Below are 24,488 nucleotides of genomic sequence, written 5' to 3' on the forward strand. Positions count from 1 at the left end.
ATAATTATGAACCACTTTGGCATAGCATACAGACAGAGATGAAAAAATGGGAGAAATTGCACTTATCTTTGCTGGGCAGGATAGCGGCAGTGAAAATGAACATTTTACCAAAATTTTTATTTCTTTTCCAAATGTTACCTATACTTAAAAAAGATGCGAACCTTTTAGAATGGCAGAAGGGTATCAACAAATTTGTGTGGGCAGGAAAGAAGCCGAGGGTAAAGATGAAAATAATGCAAGATGTACGTGAGAGAGGAGGATTGAAACTACCTAATTTAAAACTATATTATGATGCAGTGGCATTATCTGTAATTAGTGATTGGATTCATTTAACCAATGATAGAATATTGAACATTGAGGGACACGATCTGGTATTTGGTTGGCATGCTTACCTGTTATTCAACAAAAAATTGGATAAGAACTTTAAAAGTCATATTTTGAGAAATGCTTTATTGCGGGTTTGGAAGAAATACCAATATAAATTAAATGACAAGATACCCATGTGGGCAATTCCTAGACATGCAATTGAAAATATGAATACAGCACAAAAACAGGATAGATTTACTTACAGACAGCTTCTTACCTCGGAAAGGGGGGTATTACAATTAAAATCTTTAGAGGTATTAAAAGAGGAGAAGGTAGTTCAAACATGGTTCCAGTATGGGCAATTACAGGCTAGGTGGAAAATAGATCAAAAAATTGGCTTTATTCAAGTTGAGGATAATCTGTTTAAACAAATAAGAGATCAAAGCTTAATGCATATAAAGAGGATATATAATGTATTAATACAGATGGATTCGGAAACAGAATTAGTTAAAGATTGTATGATAAAATGGGCTCAAAATATTGAGGAACCAATAATGTTGGATACATGGGAAAGAATTTGGGTAAGAAATGTGAAATTTACACAAGCTCAAAATCTGAGAGAAAATTTTTACAAGATGTTTTATAGATGGCATTTAGATCCTAAAAAGTTGGCTTCTATGTATCCGAATGTACAGCCTAAATGTTGGAGGTGTGGTTCTCTCGATGCTACATATTATCATATATGGTGGACCTGCCAAAAGGTTAAGGCATTTTGGATAAAAATATGGTGGGTCATGCAAAATGTTTTTAAAAAAAGGATAAAGTTTATTCCTCAGTTATTTTTACTAGGTATATGTACTGATTTTACAGTGGTAGAGACCAATTTGATTCTGCACCTGATAACTGCAGCAAGACTGTTGGTGGCGCAATATTGGAAGAAGGAAGACTTGCCTACAATCCAAGAATGGACATTGAAAGTAACAAACTTAGCTGAAATGGCTAAAATATCGGCATATCTCAAAGATCATTCAAATGAGAGATATAAACGAGACTGGAAAAAATGGATTGACTATATACAAAATAAATACGGGACTAAGAAATTCCAGTTAGCCTATGCTTAAGATCAGAAATGATTTAAACTGTTAAAAGTTAGTTCAGTAAGAAGAAGCTAAGTTCAATCTAGAATGTCATTAATTTCTTTATTTCTTTTTTCTCAATAGATTTTAGACTGTGTTAGTTAAAAATCCATACCGTGTACGGGTTCTGGGAAGTCGGGGGGGGAAGGAGGAGGGGGGATGGGGGGGTGGAGGGAGGGAGGGGTACACACAACAAAAAAAAATTGTATTTCAATGTCTTAATGATTGACAAATGATGACATATTTGTGTTTTTTTTTTTTTAAAGAAAAATAAAAAAGTTCTCTTAAAAAAAAAAAATAAAAAAAAAAATAAAGATGGCTGCAGGCCTGACACTATCCTTTCCTTGTAAAATTCACACATTGACAGTTTCACATAAAGCTTTGGAGCACAAAGTTTGTTTAGGATCGCACGGACAAGTTTTACATGCTCTACTTTTATTTCTGTGTAGATTAAAATGTCATCTAAGTATACCAAAAACCATTTGTAGAGGTGCTCATAGAGCACCTCATTTATTAATTGCATGAAAACTGCTGGGGCTTCCTGCAATCTGAATAGGAGTACGTTGAAATGGAAGCACCATAGTGGGATGTTGAGAGTGATTTTCCATTTGTCTCCTTCCCTAATTCTGACCCTGTAGTAGGCTTCCTGCAAGTCCAAGTTAGAGAAAATCTTGTCCTTCGAGAGGTGGGCTAATGTCCTAATGGGGGGAAAGGCGTACACATTCTCCATGCTAACAGTGTTCAGACCCCTATAATCGAGGCATAAGTGCAAAGACCCATCTTTCTTCTCCTGGAACACCACCAGAGCCGCTATTTGAGGTTGGGCTGATTGGATGAAACCCTGGGCTACGTTTTTGTCTATGATAGTCCGCAATTCCTCAAGTTCCCTTGGGTACGTGTAATACAGCTTTGGCTTCAGTAGCTTCACCTCCAGAGAGTAATTCAATTGCACAGTCTGTGGGGCGGTGGGGGGGGAGCTCATTAGAGCCCTCTTTGCTGAGCACCTCAATTAAGTTTCTATATTCCTGAGGAATGCCCTGTGGCAGTTTATTTGTTTATTTATTTATTAGACTTATATACCGCTTCATAGGGCTTTCAGTTTGCCCTTCCCCGCAGTGGCTGTTTCCTTTCTGGGGTTTTCCCAGTTCCTCCCTGCAGTTATCAGTTCTGATCACTCCCCACTGGAATCTTAAGTATAATCTTTATTGTCATTGTACTTAAATACAACGAAATCTTAGGATTACTCTTTCCAGTCTACTCTCGGATTCCACTGCTTCAGCCAGATGAACCCCAGAACCAGAGGCCACTTTGTTCCTAGTGTCACAGTGAATGTGAGTCTTTCGTTGCGGGCTCCCATGGCTATTTCCAAGGGTTCCATAACAAGAGTGGCTGGTTCCCTGCCCACAACTGGCCCATCTAGCTGACAAAATAAAACCAGAGTTTTTAGCTTCCACAGGCAAATGCCCAATCTCCCCACCATGGTTGGGCTTATTAAGCGCCTAGTGCACCCCAAGTCCAGGAAGGTAGAAAGTCTTACTCTCTTTTTTTGGCTGGGATGAATAATCTTCCATACATGAAGTAGGCAGTTGATCATGATGAGGGGACAGCCTGAGGCTTGAATAGGTCTCACTTCCCTTGGGGCGGCAATCTCTTCCAGGTCCTCCCAGATCAGTACTGGTTTCTGGTTAGATTGATTTCTACTTCTTCTGCCAGGATGTACCGGTCATGGAGGTAATTTGGAGCTCTGCAGGCTATGCAGGCATGGTAGAGGTTCAGCCCATCTTTGAACCAGCTTACTAGGATGTCTTCTGGCCAGTCCATGTGAAAGGCGAGGTCTCGGAATTCTTTGGGGTATTCAGCCATGGGCTGGTGGCCCTGCTTCACTGTTCTGATGCGATTGTGGACTTTTCGATCTGCTAGTGGGTCTTCGAACCTGCGGCGGAGAGCCATCATGAAATTGTCAAAGTTCCGAGCTCCGGGGCATCTGCATTATGGAGGGTCACCATTCACCTAGCCACTGCGCCCTCCAGGACCAGGGTGATGACTCTGATTAGGGCACCCTGGGTTTGGAAATGTGCCAGGAAGAAACCCAATTGTTGTGGGTCGCCATTGTACTTGATGCTGAGGGGTGGCGTTTTCTGTTCCAGTTGTGGGGTTCTCATTGGTCCTGAGATGTTTGCAAGGATCGGTGTTAAGTGTGGCAGGTCTGTATTCTCCATCGCTATGCTTCCTTGCTTGGACACGGCTTGCAAGGTCTCCTCGATGGAGCAATGCTTCTCCAGATTAAACAGTATGAAGATCCTGTTTAATGTAAGGACTTGCCTCTCCTCTCTATTCAAGAAAGTAGAACTCTTGAAATGATTGGCATTTCATTTTATTGAGAGAAAGTGATAGTAAGACAAAGAAAGCAGTATCCAAGCATTCCTGCGCAATTCCGTTAGGTTAAAAAAAATAAACCCCTCCTCTCAGTCTGTTGTACGACAAGCCAATCCACAAGTGCGAAATTGTTTTGAGAACCTCATACTGAGAAGGTGATAAGTTGTTCTCAGGCTTTGCTTGCTGTAGGCTCCAGTGCTGAGACAAAATAGATGGCTCTCAATTCAATCTCTCCCCCCTTACATTTCCAGGAAGGTACATCAAAGTACAGGAAACAGGAAAAAGGTTATAAAGTGAGGAATGGATCCAGACCTTCCCCACTAGAATGGCAACATCCTGATAGGGATTTATGGAATCTGAGAGTTCCCCTGGTTTAGATGAGCTTCATGGATTCTGTTGAAATCACTAAGATGTTTGCATGCAAGAATAGCAAACCAGATAAATCAGGTTTTGGAAACATCAGAAAGTGAAAAATAGCTAACAACCAGAAGATCATTTTTGATTCAGAAGGATGCAGAAAAGAGAAATAAACCTGAAAATTACAGACCAACAACTTGCTTGCCAACAATATACAAATTACTTACAGGCATTATTGCAAACCAAATTTATGGATATTTGGTAAACAAGGATTTGCTGCCTACAGAACAAAAAGGGTGCTGCAAAAATTCAAGAGGAATTTGAATTGATAAACTGGTTTTGAAGAATTCAGAGAAAAGACAAACAAATTTGTTCATGGATTGACTTGATTATAAGAAAACATTTGATTCTGTTCCACACATCTGGATTGAGAAATGCTTAAACATTTTTGGAATTAGCAGCAGCATCCAGAAATTCCTGAAGACTCCCATGAAACTACCGTATTTTTCGGAGTATAAGACTCACCAGAGTATAAGACACACCAAGGTTTTGAAGAGGCAAATTAAAAAAAAAGTTTTTGCACTCTGCAAATCTCCCAAAATGGCTCATTTTTCATGAGAAAAGGGCATGAATAGCCTTCGGGAGGCTTGTAGAGTGTTCCGGGGGGGGGGGGGGGCAAAATCAAGCAAAAAATGGCCTGTTTTTCACCAAAACGGCCCTGTTTGTTTGTCAAAAAAAGGGCATTAGGAAGCTTATAGAGTGCTCCTGAGGGCTGGGGGGGGGGAATTGGGCAAAAAATAGCCCGTTTTTGCTCATTTCTGCCCTCCCCAGCCCCCAGGAGCTCTCTGAAAGATCCAACAATCTATGCACGGCCATTTTGGTGAAGGGGTGGGGTTTCAGGAGGCAAAAAATGCTGTATTCAGTATATAAGATGCACCCAGATTGTCAGCCTCTTTTTTGAGGGAAAAAGGTGCATCTTATACTCTGAAAAATACGGTAAGTTGATGGCCTGTGGAGAAGAACTTGGTGAAGTTGAAATCAAATGAGGAATCTTTCAAGGTGACTCATTGTCACCTCTGTTATTTGTACTTTTGATGGCATGATTAACAAGCATTTTGAACAAGACAAACTGTGGCTATGAATTGGCTAAAAAAGGGTTGAAAATTTCCCATTTCTTTACATGGACGATTTTAAATTGTTAGGAGAAACAAAAGCTGAATTGAGCTCACTCTTGAAAAGCACTGAGGAGTTTAGCAGAGACATTGAAATGCAATTTGGCATTGACCAATGTGCAACAATTGCTGTTAAGGCAGGAAAAATTGTTGAAGATGATGGATTCAAACTCAATAACAAAGAGTTGATAAAAGCAGTAACACTAGAAGAAAGGTACAAGTTCTTAGAAGTTTTGGAAGCTTCTGACCTATTGCACAAACAAATCAAGGAAGCTATTTCAACAAAATACATAAAGCAAGTCTGAAAAATCTTGAGATCAAAGCTGAGTGGAGGAAATATCACAAGGGCAATTAACATCTGGGCAGTGCCTGTAATATGATATTCAGCTGGAATAATTGATTGGACTCAGCTAGAACATGATAACTTAGATCAAAAAATAAGAAAACTAATGACAATGCACCATGCTCTGCACCCAAAAAGTGATATTGATTTATTGTATTTGTCAAGATCTGAGGGTGGCAGAGGTCTCTTCAAGGTGAAACTGTGGAAGAAGAAAAACATAGCTTAAATGACTACATAAAAAAGGCAAAAGAGCCTTTGCTGAAGGATGTGAACAAAGGAAACCTCTTGAAAACAACAAGTTTGAAAGCAGAATATCAAAATAAAACAATTAAGTATTGAGTTTCTAACCGGAAAAAAAGCATATGCACAGTCGGAAAGGCAGATACAAAGCTGACATGGAGCTGGTTGAGATTAGGGGTATTGAAGAAAGAAACTGAAGGCTTCATTTTGGCTGCTCAAGAACAAGCCTTAAAGACTAATTCCATGAAAGCAAAAATTCAACATGTCAGTAACAACAGCAAATGTTGCTTATGCAGAGAAAGATGAAACAGTGGATCATCTTATCAATGGCTACAGCAAAATTTCACAGACTGATTAACTACAACATCATGATTGAATTGCCAAAATCGTACTTTGGAAGCTTTGCCAGAGGTTTGGATTTGGAATGCAGCAAAAATTACTGGGAACACCAAGTTGACAAAGTTCTTGAAAACAAACAGGTCAAGATTTTGTGGAACTTTCAAATCCAAAAAGACAGACATCTGACCCACAACATGCCTGACATCATTATTGTGGAAAAGAAAAAAGTCTGATGCATTGATATTACAATATCAGGTGATGTATGACTTGAGGAGAAACAGCTAGAAAAATAACAAAACATTGTGATTTGCAAATTGAAGTCGAGTGGTTATGAAGAAATCAATGGTTGTACCAATAGTAATAGGAGCCCTTGGAGCAATATCCAAAGGGCTGCCTAGATACATGGAAATTTTGAAGTTATTAGACCAGAATATCCGGTTTTTGCAAAAAAAAACCAAAAACCACTCTATCCAGAACTGTCTTTATACTATACTTTATACTTATAGGTTCTTGGTTAGGACTTGAACAGTCCCAGACTGTGAATCAAATTGAAGACTAAAAATTAAATAATAATATCAGTAGTAATAATAATGAAAGTATTTAGCTAATGAAAGTTAAAACTCAAATTGACACTCTCTTTATACGTAGTGTTCTGCCACAAGCAGTGGCACCAGTGTGATGAGCCAAGGGGTGTCCTGCTTCGAGGAGCGGTACCGGTGCAATGAGCCATATGGCATCCTGTCACGAGAGTGGTGACACTGGCACGATACACAATGTGGCATTGGGGCTCAAGTGGCAACAAAACTCATTGTGTCAGTGCTAAGGGAAGCGGGTGTGGGGTGCGTGGGGCAGCTCCATGCCCCATCCCCACCCTAGCTTGATTTTTACACATGCCCTTGCCCCACCTGGTACAACCAGACGGTGGGAGGGAGTGGGCAGTCTCAACTAGGGCTTATTTGGGGGGGTAGGGCTTATATAAGGTGCACACATAAAAATCTTGATTTTCGGGATAGGTATTATTTTTGGGAAACACGATATTTCATACTTTTTTTTGAAGAAAAGTGTTCTGAAAAAAATTACATTTATGTTCTACTTAGTAAATGCTGCTTATCAGTATGTTCAAAATGTTTTACTGCTATACAAATAGTCCTCAACTTATATTCATTTAGTGATCAAAGTTATAACAACACTAAAAAAAGTGACTTATGACCATTTCCCATACTTACAGCTACCTGTATTTGGAGTTATTTTTCTCCTTTTACAAGCAGAGGCTTAAATTTTATAATTCTGAATTCCCTCACCTTTACGGATGAATGAAATCTTCTGGATCAGAAGGGAAAAGATAATTTAAAGAGAGCAGAGATGATCACTTGGCACCTGGCAGCAGCAGATTACAAAAACATACTCTTTTCCTTGACTTCTGTACCACCCATTGAAAGTATTGGGGTGGGGGATGTAACATCCATGCCCATTTAAGTGCCAAATCATCTTTTTCTTCAAATCTGCAACCCTGCAGCTGTGTATTGGCTCAATCCTTTTACAGATGTATTCATGTTTGCTTAAATTTCCCAAGGGAGAGAAGGAGTGGTCAAAAGAATCCATTTAAATGATCTTGGATCTTCAAGATCTAGCAAGTGTATTTACCTTCCCAGACTTTCATCTTTCCTTCTTGATGAAATTATACAATTTACATTTTGCAGCTAACCTCAAAGAGGGAGGCTGCTGAATGCATCCGGTAAAAAATGGAAAAGGGCATTGCAAGATTCACCACAATGATCCAAGGTTCAAATCCAAAAACCATTTCTTCCAGGCCATTGTCATATTCAGGGCGGCAACCAAAAGCTTGCGGAATCCAAAGCTATGGGGAAAAAAGAACATTTTTTTAAAAAAATCTTACATTACAAATTATCCTTGAAATTATGCTGGGGACAATATTTTCCAGCTTTATTCAAATAATTTAACTAAAAATTCAGTTGCGGAATTCTAAATTTTATGGTGCATTGTGTGTTTGTTCACATGGTCATGTAATCTTTGTCCTGGTTTCAAAATCTTTTTCTTAGGTCTAAAATTATACACTGGAAAAAAAAACAATAGAATTTAATATTAATTGAACAAAATAAATAATTTTAAAAATAGCTATGAGAAGCAAGGGGACTCATTGCACTTCATAAGCCATTGTAGGGCATAACTGACCTTGTCAGGTATGGCACCTGGCTTCTGATTGCAACTACTACTACATGAATTTTTTTCTGGACCAATCACTTCATGATCTCCTAGATATTCTTAAAATATTTTATTATTAAATGCATTTACATCTCTGACCTCACTATTGTTGCCTTTAATGCTATATCTGATTGGTCTACCAAGGTACCCTCATGCTGTTTTAATGACTTGCCTACAGTAAACTTTAGTTATTTTAGCCTAAAGGTAATCCAGCATTAGTTTTGTTAGGAACATTTAGGATTTAGGATTTTAGGATTTTACTTTATTTATATGCCGCCCTTTTCCCTGAGGGGACTCAGGGCGGCTCACAATCCAGGGGGAGGGAAGAACAAAACAAAATACACACATAAAGACATTACATCATTAAAAAGCGCAACATTCATACTATTCGGGTGGGGTTAAAGTCTTTAGTCCCAGGCCTGTCGGGACAGCCAGGTTTTAAGGGCTGTGCGGAAGGTCTGGAGGGTGGTGAGGGTACGAATCTCCACGGGGAGTTCGTTCCATAGGGTCGGAGCAGCCACCGAGAAGGCTCTTCTCCGGGTAGTTGCCAGTCGACATTGACCGGCTGATGGGATTCGGAGGAGGCCTAATCTATGGGATCTTATTGGCCTAGTGGAGGTGATTGGCAGTAGGCGGTCTCTCAAGTACCCAGATCCTATACCATGAAGGGCTTTGAAGGTGACAACAAGCACCTTGAAGCGCATGCTCCTTGACCTTTATCATTCCAATCTGCCAAGATCCAGCCACTTTAGAAATCCTGCATCCCCATCTTGTATTTTCCATACAATCACAGATGCAAATTTGAATGGGACACCAGAAAGCATCTTGTACAGGAATCCATCACCTCAGCATCCCTCATCTCCAGCCTCCAGCCTCCCACCCCACCCCCCAGCATACGAAACTCCACCATTCCCTGAGGCTGACTCTTTTTCTGGTAAATGACTGCTACTGTTAATTGGAGTTATGTTCAGTCTTTCATTCACAGTGGCTAAGACTCCCTCATCCCTATTTTTCCCTATTGTAACAACCTAGGGAGCTTCCCAGCTAATGGGGGAACTTTCAGCCTTGTTGTATGGAAAGAAACTGCCTAGAGTTTTCCAATGGGCTAGCCGGGTAATTAAATTATTGATAAAGAGAGGACCAGATTGTTCAGGACATACTCAGCTTGAAATGTATCAGAACTGGAGCCAAAGAAGGTTTGGGAAATTTTCATTTTGCTGCTCTTATGAGCAGATCTAGGAAGGACGATTACATTCATGTTCTTATTTCTTTTCTTATGAACAAGTTTGCTTATTTTGTAAACCTGTTAAGGTAAAGGTTCCCCCGCACTTGCATGCTAGTCATTTCCAGCTCTAGGGGCAGTTCCCATCTTCATTTCTAAGTTGAAGAGCCAGCACTGTCCGAAGATGTTCTTGGTCATGTGGCTGGCAAGACTTGTGAAGGCACATGGAGCGCTGTTACCTTCCTAACAAAGTGGTCCCTATTTGTCTACTTGTATTTTGTATGTGCTTTTGAATTGCTAGGTTGGCAGAAGGTGGAACAAGTAACGGGAGCTCACCCCGTTACACGGTGCTAGGGATTCAAACTGCTGTACTGCCAACCTTCTGATCAACAAGCTCAATGTCTTAGCCACTGCGTCCCCTTGTAGACATGTTAGAAGTGCAGTAATCACTTTTTGTAGAGAAAAAATGTCACTGTCTCAAAAAAATGTTCCTTTCTTTACCAGTCTTCAACCTTTGAAAGCGAGGGGATTACTCTATAGAATACAGAACAGTATCTATTTTAATCTGCTACTTAGAGAAAACTCCTGGGGCATTTATAATCTCTTGAATGAATAATCTCCTGATTATTCCCAAAAGTTATTCTTGTTTATATTGGTATACCATACACATTTGTAGGATGACTCAGGGCTTTCCTTTTTAGTACTGGGCAAGTATCTGTTCGGGGTTGATATCATCAGTACATTTATATCTCCACCACATCTTGTACAGATTAAGTTACTGATATATTGACCTCATGTTTTGATCTGTTTGCCCCAGGGTCAGTGACATTATTGGTCTTGGAGGGGTCTTCACTGGCCCATCAAGATTGATGTGCAACTTGGGGGTCCTTCTGGATTCATAGCAACTGCTTGAAGAAAAGGTGGCAGCTGTGGTCAGGAGGGCCTTTGCCGAGGTTCACCTGGTGTGACAATTGTACCTCTTCTTTGACCAGGTGGCCCTTCAAACAGATATTCATGGTCTAATCATATGGATTATTGCAATGTGTTTTACATGCGGATTCTCTTGAAAATCATCAAAAAACTATAGCTTGTACAAAATGCAGCAATGTAAGCAACCATTAGAAACATATTTTAAAATATATTTTAGCTACCATACTGAAACCAAGAGATGTAGGCTTAACTATAGCAATAGCAATAGCAGTTAGACTTATATACCGCTTCATAGGGCTTTCCGCCCTCTCTAAGAGGTTTACAGAGTCAGCATATCGCCCCCACAATCTGGGTCCTCATTTTACCCACCTCGGAAGGATGGAAGGCTGAGTCAACCCTGAGCCGGTGAGATTTGAACCGCTGAACTGCTGAACTAACAGTCAGCTGAAGTGGCCTGCAGTACTGCATTCTACCCACTGCACCACCTCAGCTCTTAACTCTTAACTCTTCAATCTCTTCTTAAATATGGAGATAAATCTGATTAAATGAATTCATAAAGGTTTTTTTAAATATAATTTAATAGCACAGCTCATATTAGTCCTGTCATTAATATTGTCCTTCCATAAATAGGGAGCAAATCACTGCAGACAGGTCTTCTTCTGGCCATTAGTTCACTGTTTCTTTTCATTAAATAAATGAGATGTGCCATTACCCATCAACTCAGCTACTATCAGGAGAGTATCAAAACAGTGAAAATGTTAGACTGATCAAACTCCCACTTTCTAGCACTCCCCTTCCCACAAAGGAAGTACCTTGGTGGAATCTCAATCCAACTCACAATGCCACAGGAGAAAATATATACAAGAGGTAATATAATATAAATCACTTTAAAGACTCTGATCTGGAACAAAATCTAATAAATGAAATATAATAATAAACATACATCAAACCTGGAGAAATGTTCTGCCAAGCCTGCATATGTTTTCCTGTTCTGAAGTCATCTCTGTCATTTGAGTTGCAAAACTCCAGAGAACACTGGATTGCAAAACTCTAAAGAACACCGGATGAACTCTGTGAGGCACAAGCAACCAGAACTACTTGTGAATAGTCTCAAGCAGAAGCTTTGCTGTTTAGTCTCCTATGTTACAAGAATTTCATCAGACTAATTGCATTCTCTTGGAATTGGGCAGATAAGGTTTCAGGCAATTCTGGGGGAGGGCAGCTTTCTGTTGATTTCTGCAGTGAAAAGACTAAACTTGCCCCCCCCTATTAATACCTGCCTAAGTCTAGCTGGAGATTCCATCACAATTTTGCTGCTGTTATCTAATTGTCCTTCAGATTTCTGCCGTCCAGATGTGATGACCTCCAATGGAAGACCAAGCTACATTCTAAACAGAATGCTCCTTTACAGGCATTTCTGAATGTACTTCCAAGCCTTCAACTGCAATCCTTCAAAATCCATTTCAAAAATGCAGTGGCTTGGAAGAATTGAAGAGCCATAGCAAAAATCTCAGCTAACTAGAGAATCAGATTGAATTAAAGGCATGTTTACTGTGGTGCATTGATTTTGGTTTTAATAACATTTAATCTGGTTTTTCTAATTGGTACATAAAAATTTAATGTTTCTAGAAGTTAATTAGCATAATTTGTAATTCAACTGCAAAGTTTGCTTTTACGTGATTTGTTAGCAAAAGGATGTATCTGTGGAAAATTTTATCCCACAAATTTTGTTCACAAAATTGATGACCAGGGAAAAAGCCAAAAAAACTGCCGAAGTTGGAAAGATTGAGTCCCAGAGCAATCCTGAACTGGGGTAGCTGATTTCACCTGATTTGGCAATATCTTCACTACAATGGAAAGCATTCCATTTTTTAAAATAAAAGGTGGAATGAAGGGGAGTAGGATACAAACTTGTTGGTTTTAGTAGAAACATTTGTTTTCTGTAAGACACATATATTATGCATTGTATTTGTAACGTATACACTTGCATGTTGTAAGTGCCTTTTGTTTCCTGCAACTGACTTCCTGTGGCACTGCTATTAGGGTCTGTAAAATATCTGGCAAATGTCAAAACATGTGATCCTTGCCATTTGAACTCTTTTCAATCTCCTGCAATCTATGGGCAAAGAACTATCCTGGAAAGGGATATTACACCTTTGGATCTCCCTGAGAAGCTAAGTGATCAATTGAGAGAGTTAAGGAGATACCTGAAGGGGATAATTAAAATACTCTATCCTGTCCAGAGGATAAACAAATCAAGGATTGGGGGATTTTACTGATGTTTATAACATTTCTAACAGTATAAAAAGGAGTTACACCTTCTCTGAAGTGTAGTTCTTCCCTGCATATCCTTGGGGTATGTTGGGAACAACTGACCATCATGTCTTTAAACTTTGATCAAAGATTAAACACTGATTGTTATTCAAGCCTCCGTTTAAGCCTCATTTTTGGCTCATTGTGACTTGGATGTATTCTCAAACTTCTGTTGGTCTCAACGTATTCTCAAACCTTACAATATGCTTCTCAATTCTTGTCCCTTTTTAGAATGATGCTTGATTGCTGGTTTGTGGCAGAAACTGAAGTGGTTTTTAAAATTACACTAATTTGGCTATCTTTGTTGGTTGAACAGCAGGGTACAACAGTTAACCAGTTCAATTTTTGCTTACTCTTTGGAAGATAAAAGGACCAAGGACAAAATGTCCAACAGTTCATCAGGCCTCCAGTGGTTGTGCTCGTATAGCTGCTTCACAAATTACATGGGAAGGAAGAATTTCATCTTCTGATTTCTGCTTAACATTAACTTCTATTGAAGTTAATGTTAAAGACAAAACACACTGAGGGCAATTGTCCTGCTAGAGAAATAAATTGCATTATTTTAAATACTTACTGAGAGATTACACAAGAACAAAAATACAGCGATATTCTTCAAGATACTTCTTTTGTTGTTGACATAGAAGTTTCTCGGAGTGAATGAAAAATCTGTAGGGGACGGAGGGACTGGAATCTTGTTCTGATTAATGTTTTCATGGAAAGCACAACTGGAACTGTTCTCAGATGGATAACTAATTCCATAAAATGTGGATGACAACTTTCCATTTGTTCCATTATAGATTTCTTTATAGGAAGCTGTAGGGGAGAGGTTGTTTCCACTGGACACTGTTAATATTCGCAGAGTTTTAATATCATCATTACTCTTGTCATGCTCACGATGTATAGATTCAATTATGAAGAGGTTCTGAATATATTTCTCAATGATAACAAGTACAGAGTAGGGCAAACTATACCATGTATATGCTGGATGAGACTGAGCACAGATAATTGCAAGAATAGAACCCCAAGAAAGAAGCCAGGAGCCTGAGGCTGTCCCTACCAAGAGGTCTGCATCAAGTTTTCTGGCTGGATTTTTAGAAATATCTAGTGAATTGTCTTCAAGTCTATAGATTAGAATCGCCACAATGCCTGCTGCACACATGATTGCTAGTACTGTGACGGCATACAAGTAAAACATAATAAGTGCTAGTTCACTCTTTAATTTTGAACGCCCAATCTGAATGAGATAAACAACTACAACTGCTATTGTTGTAATAAATACTACTAGACCTAAGATGCTGCCTATGGCTGTGCCCTGAAACTTGAATGGCATCTTATGTGGCTGTAGGTATTCAACTTTACGCCCAATGTTCTTCCAGACCACATACAGCATTGTGGATGCTAAAATGTGATACTCAATGTTGAAGGGGTATAAATAATATATTCCTTGGGAAAATATGGAGCAGAGGGTGCTGTAGGTACAGTTGCAAAGTGGTGTATGATCATCCAGCTCTATGCAGAAAGAAAAGAAAAAGAGAATTAAATCATTTCTTAATCAGAGGGCCTGAAATTCCTATCTAAAAATTCCTAAAACAGGATCGAAATACTGATACACACAGACACACACACACACACACACACACACACTCACTCACTCACACACACACATATATAAAGATTTTACAACCCCCGGTATGCCCAAATATGGGAGGAAGATCACTACTTCCATTCTCTGTCCTTCGGCTCGTCACAAGAGACCATCCAGGTAGAAACCCAATATTTTTACTGTTGCCTTTTTGTTACATTTGTTGTATTTGTGCTGATAAATAGTCTCCCTTTATTTATTTATCAGCACAAATACAACATACACACACACACACATGTATATATATATATATATGTATGTATGTATGTATGTATGTATGTATGTATGTATGTATGTATATATATATAATATGCGTCTTACAAAGACAGTCCTCAACTTACAACAGTTCATTTAATGACTGTTCAAAGTTACAACCACATTGAAAAAAGTGACTTTTGATCATTTTTCACACTTACAACCATTGCAGCATCCCCATGGTCACATGATCAAAATTCAGATGCATGGCAACTGTCTCCTAGTTAACTGTTATAGCGTCCTGGGATGATGTGATCCCCTTTTGTGACCTTCTAACAATCAAAGTCAATGGGGAAGTCAGATTCATTTAACAACCGGGTTAACTTAACTGCAGTGATTCACATAACAACTCTGGCAAGAAAGGTCATAAACTAAAAGTAAAGCTTACTTAACAACTGAACAAAATTAAACTTAGAAACAGAAATTTTGGGCTAAATTGTTGTAAGTAGAGGACTACCTGTAATAAGTACTGTATAGTCAAGGACAACTCATATTCATATCTTAAATAAGATATGACAAGTCTTTTAAAGTGATATTTTTTCCAAATTTGTATGCTAACCTGTGACAAAAAGTTAACAGAATAACAGAGTTGGAAAGGACCTCATAGGTCTTCTAGTTTCAGGATCTCCATCATCGGCCTGGTGCCTTGCTGGCATCCTGCCATCAAAGGGGAAGGGAGGGAGGAAGAATTTGGGGCAATTACACCAGTTTATCAACTGAAGGGAAATGGGGAGGGGGAGCTGATAAGTGAAGACAGGAGCTGTTTGTACAGGTTACGCTGGGCATCTTCAAGTCTACTTGCCCTGGGTGTGAAATTTCAGCAGCCTGAACAACCCAGAGCTTCCCACAACATTGCAACAATCCCAGATTGGGTGGCAACAAACCGGATATTGGGGGGCGGGGGAGGGATAGGAATATTGGGGTTTGCTCTTTGTATCAGTGAGCAGGAACTTCAGAGTCTGCCTTATCTTCCAGCAACCAACATCCAACATTGGACAGCCATTTCTTTGAAATGTTTGAACAGAGGGTTGGATTAGAAGACCCTCAAGGCCCTTTCCAACTCTGTTATTCTTTTAAATCCTAATAGTTTAAGTGGAAAATACAGAAGTACATACTTGACACCTTTAGTAAAATTTATTTAGTGTAAAACCTATAAGTCAAAGATGATGGCTACCCTTTTCTCCACCATTTTGTAGGAACAAGTCCCACTCTATCCAGTGGGTTTCTCTTTATTGTACACATACAATAAATTCCCATTAGAGAGCAACTCACAGGAACCCATATCAGGAGCAAGGAACTGGATATCTAAAACTATGAATCCCGCAGCATTGTGAACCCGAAAACAAAACTCCAGCTCCTGGATCGTATGAGTCAGGCTGCCAAAATGTAGCTGCAGAGTGTTTGATAGAAATTTTCTCCCACTTATTGTCCAAAAAATTAAGGATGGGCAGGTGTTTGGGAATTTGCCCAGGATCCAGAGCCAAGTGTCAGTAGTCTTGGCATCAAAAATTGGCAGTAGAAGTTTAGGATTGTTTTTTTTTCCCCTACAGTTTAAAAGTGGAGTAAAAATGGATCTTCTGCTGCTCCCATTTATACTTTTCAACACCATGCAAAATATGACTCCCAAATTATTCAACCCTGTTTTTTCATCTGTGGCTTTAATATAGTTCTAGGAAACAATAAGGAAAAAAAGGACACAATTAAGATATTGAGTGCAATGATCCAACTTCAGCCTGCTTTCTAAAATTCCTAGTTATAGGTCAATTAAGATACTGGATAGAAAGACTTCCCCAAATGTACTAAGACTATTTCTCACCTATTGATATGTTTCCAAATCCAAGAGTAATTAACCTTTCCTTGTGTTCATTAAGTTGATGCTTTGATTCAGTTAATATACCATTTGTCCACAAGAGCAAATTTGTAAACACTGAATGAATTACTCCAAACCTAAAAAATAAACAATGCGAACATATTATATTGTACACATAATTTTTCAATATGAAATCTTTTTTAAAAGTTTTTTTTTATAAAAATGTAAATCAATGTGTGAACAGTGTGGCACCTGGGTGTCATACATTCCAAACAAACAAAACTAATGAGATTAAACATTATTATTACATTCAATCAGCTTGTGAAATTCCCATAATAATACAGATCTGTTCTGACCCCCACCTTGCTCATTCAGAAACTACAGCCAAACAGAACTTCAAAGGAAATATTTTTATCAGTCCCGGCTTTTGCTGTCTGCGAGCCCAAAATAAACGCAGATAAATTCTCTGGCAAAAAGTTAAACAGCAAATGCAAAAACAAACTCTTACAGCAAACCACTTCTCCAAGTTGGTTTTTCTGAATCATGAACACGAACGGGGAACCTTGACTAGAACAAGAATGGAACAGAATGAACGAACATTGACTTCTGCCACTAGGACGTGGCACCATCAGTCTTTTATCCGCAGGAGGAGATCCTTAACAAGCCACAGCTGCTTGTTATCCTCTCCTGTGAGCATCCTGAAACCACTCACAGGAGGTTTCTGTGTCAGAGTCTGATAGCAGCTCCAAAGGCTCCTACCAAGCCACAACACAGATCTATATTAGGTTACAGTCTATCATTATTCAATTATTCCACCTAATTCTCATTATTACTTTCATTTTATCAAATAAAAATGTAATACATTAATATTTGCTTTACTTCTATCTCTTACTCTAGCTTTTAATCATATCACCCTTTATTAAAAAAAACTTTTTCTTTATTATTTCCTATCTAACTTGTCATCTGCCTACAAAAAGAGGGAAAAAAAAGAAAAAAGAAAAAGAATAGAGAGGGAGACATAGGGAAAGACAATTCAGAACCACAACACCGAACAGGGACCATTCTTCCCTCATTTCTTGCCTGCTTCATACTTTAATAGCTATACTTTAAAGAAAAAAGAGGTAAAGGGAAAAGCAAGTCAAAACAACAATAATGAAAGAAAGAAGAAATATATCATATACCTATCGTATCTTGCCTGCTTCGATACTTCAATTGCTATGCTTTTTGAGGGGCCTGTCTCCCCCATTCCTCTCTTAAATCTCCACCTATGTCTATTTCTTGGATGTACCGTCTAAATGTTCCTCCCACTTCTACCCTCTTCCACGGAGAGCCCGTTTTCTAAAATTTTTATCAAGGGGCCTGTTTCCTTCAAACATTATCTTCCAACATTCTTAATATATTTTCCCCCTGGTTTAAGGGCGCTGGCTGGCATATAAAATGAAAAAAGAGAATGAAAAAAACTGATAACCCAACTGATGGACCAAGAAAGGAGTCTACAACACTTAAATGAGAAAAAGAAAAAAATAAGTCTACTGGATTCCCCTCTGTCTTGCCTCCACTGATCTCCCAAAGTTCTTTCCCCAATGTGTGATAGCTTTCTACTGGATTCCTCTCTGTCCTGCCTTCTCCGATCTCCCTATTTTCGGCCCTTAATCATCCAGTTGTCTATTTTTGGGAGGTTTTCCCCTCTCCCCCCCTCCTTTCATAGGAGTTCCAAAAAAAATTTGCCACATGGTTTGGGGTGGTGGTCATGTGACTGAGTGTGCATAAGTGATGTCAAGTTGGCCATACCTGCCCAGTCACATGACTGACAAGCCACGCCCACAAAATAGGCCACACCCACAGAATAGGTTCTAAGAAAATTTGAAACCCACCACTGACTTAGGTACATAAAAGCATGTAGTGTTGTTGTATCATCAAGATTTCATACTGGACTTCTGGTTTGATGTCGCTGCAATACAGACACAGAGGAACGGATCTCCATGTTCCCTGTGCTGAATTCTTCCTGTTAGTGGGCTCTGAAGGTAGCCTAAGCCACCCTGAAGCAGGGAAGAAGCAAAGAGGAGCACTCTGTGAGGTTGGGGAGAGTTGCAGCTCTCTTGTCTGGCCTGGGGTTTTTCCTTCCTCTCAGCCACGGCAAGAAGAAAGCTATCACACATTGGGGAAAGAACTTTGGGAGATCGGTGGAGGCAAGACGGAGGGGAATCCAGTAGAAAACTATCACACGCTGGGGAAAAAACTTTGGGAGATCGGTGGAGGCAAGACAGAGGGGAATCCAGTAGGAAACTATCACACGTTGGGGAAAAAACTTTGGGAGATCGGAGGAGGCAAGACAGAGGGGAATCCAGGAGAAAACTCCTGAGCTTGCCTCTGCTGCCTGGTGGATTGTGCCGCTGGACCTCTCCAGCGGGCAAGGGTGAGTGTGGAGCGACAGGGCTGGGGCAGGTGTTCCGGAAGTTACTTCCGGGTCCATTTCACCATCTGGTTCTCCCGATCCGGTGCGAACCAGCAGAAACCCACCATTGACCTAAGTAAACACACTATACCAACATAGCTGTACCCCAAAGATGCATTCCATTAAAACCATACAGAAACCGGTGTCTAGACTCCAACATCTTCATCAATAGTAGGAGGACATCTTCTGTCACTCTTAGGCTTCTTCTGGAATAGGAGAAGTCCTAGATCACCCTCTCTCCAACAGAGAGAAGAGCCAGCAAATGAATGGGGAGCAACAGAGGCTTTTTCTCAGTCCTGCCTTTTCCCATAAGCCAGACCATTCAGGTACATTAGTAAAATGGAACATGAAATATAATAAACCTTTCCAAACTAATTCACCAAACAATGTATGCTCCAATTCTATTTTTCAGTCTACCTTTGTCCTATAATTTATTATATAAATTAACAATAGACTACAGTGATCTTCACTGTATGCCAAAGCTAAATTTTCATGAGAAAATGATGGTTACTGTTGAGTATCTACTTAGAAAATGTTAGAGGAGGAAGAGTTGCGACACTCAGATAAGAGACCTCTCGGCCCAAACCAGGAATGTAAGTTGAGAAAACATCTCAGGTTTGACCCTCCCTAATTTCGTTTAGGATAAAGAGGAAGCCATTCAGAGTTGCGTGATTCAGTTACAGTAATCCTATAATAAAAATAGTTTCAGTATTCGTGACTTTGTGTGCACCTTTGGTCTAACTGGAAGGGCTCAACACTCTCACTTTGGCAACAGCACTGAACACATTTTAACACAATACAGAGCAGGTCTATATTCAAAGCAACATCCAAAGCAACAAATGATCTTTTTTTAAAAATACTTCTGCCATGTATATTTTATTTTGTTAGTTTATTTGTTTTATTTTACTTATTTTCATGATTATATGGCTACCTAACTCATACAATAACTCTAAGTAGCTGACAACTGTAACTATGATTTATATCAGGGGTAATCAACCTTTTTATACCTACTGCCCACTTTTGTATCTCTGTTAGTAGTAAAATTTTCTAACTGCTCACCGGTTCCACAGTAATGGTGATTTATAAAGTAGGGAAGTCAATTAAATTAAAAAAAGAAAAATGCTTCAGTATTGGACAAAACTCCTACCGCCCACCATGAAAGCTGGAACGCCCACAAGTGGGCGGTAGGGACCAGGTTGACTACCGCTGATTTATATCATGGTTAAAAACAAAAGTACCTCCTCTCCAATATGACATCAGACCAGTGGTGGGTTTCAAATTTTTTTGGAACCTCTTCTGTAGGTGTGGCCCGCTTTCTGGGTCCACTGGTGGAACCTCTTCTAACGGTTCGGTAGATTTGATGAATCAGTTCTACCGAATAGGTGCGAACTGGTAGGAACTCACCTCTGCATCAGACCATACATTCCCACAGCTCAACTCCCACCCTAGCTTTATGTTTTGGGAGAAGAGCCCTTTTTTCACAGCCCTCCAGAAGACTAAAAGGGGAGGGATCCCCCTGATTTCAAGTGGGGCGGGCTGTACTGCTGGGGCAGTCACTAGAAAGATGCTCTGCCAAGGTCCTACCAGATGACAACAATTAAGGAAGAGAACCTAGAGCACATCCACCCTATCTAACCTAGTAGGACAGGGCAGGTATCCTCAAGGGAGTGGTGAACCCACAAGGGTTCATGTCGGGTTTTAAAGGTGAAACGTAGAGCCTTGAATTGCATCTGGGTAGAAAAAGGAAGACAGTGCAGCTCTCATCACAGTAGCACCCAAAACTAATAGTTACAGCTCCCATATGTCTTCAAGCCCCATTTACAGCAAGGAGGTAGCAGGTGATTGTGTGCAAGGCCTCGTGATCCAGGAATGAGTGGAGTTAGCACACATTTGTGCAAAAATTGTCTTGGTCACAGCCACCATCTGCTCTTCTAGCAGGAGCCATGAATCTAAGAGGACCTCCAAATTGTGCACCAGATTTCTAAGAGGGTATGTTACTGTCAGATCTGCCATCTTCAGCTTAACACTTTTTGTGGCATCTGCCATAAACTGTTGTGGGGGGGGGGGAGGGAGAGGAAATAGGCAATTGTCATGTAGACAATAGAGATGAACCAAGGGGGAGGGGGTGACAGGTTTGACAGAGGCCAGAGGTGTGAAAACCAGCCTGTTAGCAATAGCAGTTAGACTTATATACCGCTTCATAGGGCTTTCAGCCCTCTCTAAGCGGTTTACAGAGTCAGCATATTGCCCCCAACAACAATCCGGGTCCTCATTTTACCCACCTCGGAAGGATGGAAGGCTGAGTCAACCCTGAGCCGGTGAGATTTGAACAGCCGAACTGCAGAACTGCAGTCAGCTGAAGTAGCCTGCAGTGTTGCATTTAACCACTGCGCCACCTCGGCCTGTTCCATTCTTCAAGGCCACAGAGACTAGGAAAGGAATGCGAATTACATTCCAAGTGGCACCAAACATCCAAGCAGTCCCCAAAACACTATGCGGCACACCATCGAATGAAGACAAACCATCCCTAGGTGGGAAGGCCAAGGAGAAGGGGAAATTCTGTAACAGTATGCGTGGGAATTTTCGTTCTAGCCTGCTTTCACTGCAACCATTAATCCTTAATAAAAGAATTTATCACTTCCATTAGATGGAGTTAGTGGTGGGATTCAACTAATTTAACAACTGGTTCTTCCTAATGACCGGCTGAGTGGGCGTGGCTGGCTGGATCATTTAACTGAGTGGGCGTGACCAACTCGACATCACTCATGGCAAGGTAGGGTGCTGCAGGAGGACCGAAGCAGTGATGGCGAAGGTTAGAGCCTTACTACGGAAGCAAAGCACCCTTGTATTTACCTTTGTGCAGCAACAGCAACAGCAGAGAGAATCAGCCAGGGCTGATTGTCCGGTACTTCATCTCTTGCTGGGTCTTATTGCCTGACAGTCAGGGTTTCTAAAAAGATTTTTGCAGCAGTAAACAGCAGACAGCTACTTCCGGCTTTTGTTGGTGCAGCCAACAAAGCTGGGCACGACTCTGTCCCAAGACACTGGCCTGCCGCCACCTCAGTGTTGGCCCGAACAGCCTGCCACCACCACTTCCACCTCCTCATTGCCAGCCTAAACAGCCTGCCACCTCCGCCTCCTCATTTCCAGCCTGCTGCCACCACTGTCGCCTCCTCATTGCCAGCCTGAATGGCATGCTGTCGCCTCATTGCCAGCCTGAACAGCCACTTTGGAAATGGTGACAGCAGCAGCAGTGGCAGGATATTCAGGTCAACAATGAGGCAGGCTGTTTAGGCTGGCAAGATTGGGGGGGGGGGGCTAGATAAGGAGTAGCTGGGACTCCTGGGAGGGGAGGGAGGGGGAGGGCCCAGCCAGTGGTGGAATTTTCCAGTTCTCTGAACTGTTCAAAAAGTTAACCAGTTGCCTGAACTGGTGCAAACTGGCTAAATCCCACCTCTGGATGGAGTTGAGGGTGTTTCTTTCCTAGGGACCCACAATAACTGGGGCAAGCCTGACAGTTACCCCATCCAGAGTTAGAGATATCAATTCTCCTGATATTGGAGGCGGGGGCAGCGGGGACTAAGTTGCAGCTGGTTTCTCCTCATCCAGACTCTCACAACTTCCAAACATTGAACCAGGATCTTGTGGGAAATTATCCCATAATTGGCTGGGTGAAATTAGCTGGGATCAATAGGATAGGATAGAATATCTGGATCAATATCTATCTGGATCAAAAGTATCCCAGTGAACATTTGCCAAAAGCCATATGGAAAGAACAGTCCTGGGAAAGCTTTTAGATAAGGAAGCCGAATTCATTTCGGGTGTCTATGTGAATAGCAATACACAGATACACCAGAGATGAGAGGCCTCTATTATCTGAGATATAAACACACAGAATTAGCCTTGCATCCTTTTGCCGCCTCGTGTAACAAATCAGTCATTCCCATATGCCTAATGTAGCTCTCTGTGTAATTTACAACTCTATACTTTCTAAGACCGTTTGTTCCTCCTTCCTGCTCTCCTTATCAGGATGTGTTTTACAATTCCATACCTCCTCATTTCCCCTTATCAAAGAGTACCTTTTGTCCCTCCTCCCTGCCCTTTCTGCCAGAATGTGTATCAAGAAGTGATTTGTAACATACTGTGAGATGCTTTGTTTGTATTAAACTGCTGACTAACTTTCTTTGAACTTTCCTAATAAAGGGGCGCTCTAAAAGAATAGAGACTTGCCATTTTCACCCAGTCTGCAGTGTGTGTGTGTCTCATTGCCAAAGCAGCCTAGGAATTAGAGATTCGTGAAGTGGTCCATCGGATTGTGAGAATGCTTGTATTCCCAATGCAAGCTCACTCTCGCAAGTGGTGACCTCCGACGTGATCCATTTCACAACGCCAGGAATCAGTCGAGGTGCGACGCAGGGAGGCCCGGACAGGTCGAACGGACTCATCGCGTGCCCAACACCCCCATCTCTTACCCAGGCCAATCCGTAAGTATGGGGACAGATTTATCTAAAGAACAGGTGGTTCGCCTTAAGGAAAAAGAGCAGATCGCTCACCTTAAGGAAATTAGACAAATAGTTGGAGCTCACAAAATTATATTAAAGGATAACGGAGACACATTCACGCTTTCCAAAAAGCAGGCAGATGAATTAGCATCTTTAAACCCCACTGCCCCTTCCAAGTATGAGGAAATAACAACAAAGGCTATAGGGGGAGAGAAAAGGGAAAGCAAAGAGGAGATTTTAAAGCAAACTCCTCAAGAAGAAAAATCCAACACCCCAGAAAAATCTGATATCCCTCCTAAATATGAAAAAGTAACAACAGAAATTGCAGAGGAAATTAAGGAAACAGAGATCAAACAAGTTCCTCAGGCAGAAAAATCTAATATTTATCCAGTTTTAAAAAATACTGAGTACTCACTCGGTCCCCTCACTGCAGGAATGCAAAAAAAGAGAAGTGGGGAGGACGTGAAACTGAAGGACCTAAAATTAATGGCTGCTTTTCCTGTTGATTTTGCAGGACAAAATCCTGTGTTCACCCCCTTGCCACATAATGTTTTAAAAGATTTAAAATCAGCCATAGTAACTTACGGCTTATTGTCTCCATATGTGCAAGGTTTATTGCAGAGTTTGTCTGAAAATTATGTTTTATTGCCAAATGAATGGTACTCAGCAGCAAAAATACTTTCCACTTGGCAGATCATCACGGAATGTTTAAAAACTCATGAACAAGCCGTGATGGGGGGACCAGACACCCCCCTGCTATATTTGAAAACCTCTTTGCTAAATTCACACTCTCACTCTGAATCCAAGGCTTTCTTTTCCCTTGTATGCATGCCTTTGTTATCTTTAGCCTTTGAAGTTCCTCAACAT

At 40.6% G+C, this 24,488-nt stretch overlaps 1 protein-coding gene across 1 annotated transcript in view; it reads right to left on the reverse strand.

Annotated features, from left to right (window-relative positions):
• Positions 1-7,956: 7,956 nt before the first annotated feature.
• Positions 7,957-24,488, reverse strand: part of OTOP1 (otopetrin 1) — a 34,355-nt gene continuing 17,823 nt past the window's right edge. The window contains exons 4-6 of the mRNA XM_032223649.1: positions 16,671-16,801; positions 13,532-14,466; positions 7,957-8,127 (exon numbers count right to left, since the gene is read on the reverse strand). Coding sequence (XP_032079540.1) covers positions 7,957-8,127; positions 13,532-14,466; positions 16,671-16,801 — 1,237 coding nt within the window. The remainder of the gene's footprint in view (positions 8,128-13,531; positions 14,467-16,670; positions 16,802-24,488) is intronic.

The sequence above is a fragment of the Thamnophis elegans genome, chromosome 9 (assembly GCF_009769535.1).
Source record: "Thamnophis elegans isolate rThaEle1 chromosome 9, rThaEle1.pri, whole genome shotgun sequence".
Lineage (NCBI taxonomy): Eukaryota > Metazoa > Chordata > Lepidosauria > Squamata > Colubridae > Thamnophis > Thamnophis elegans.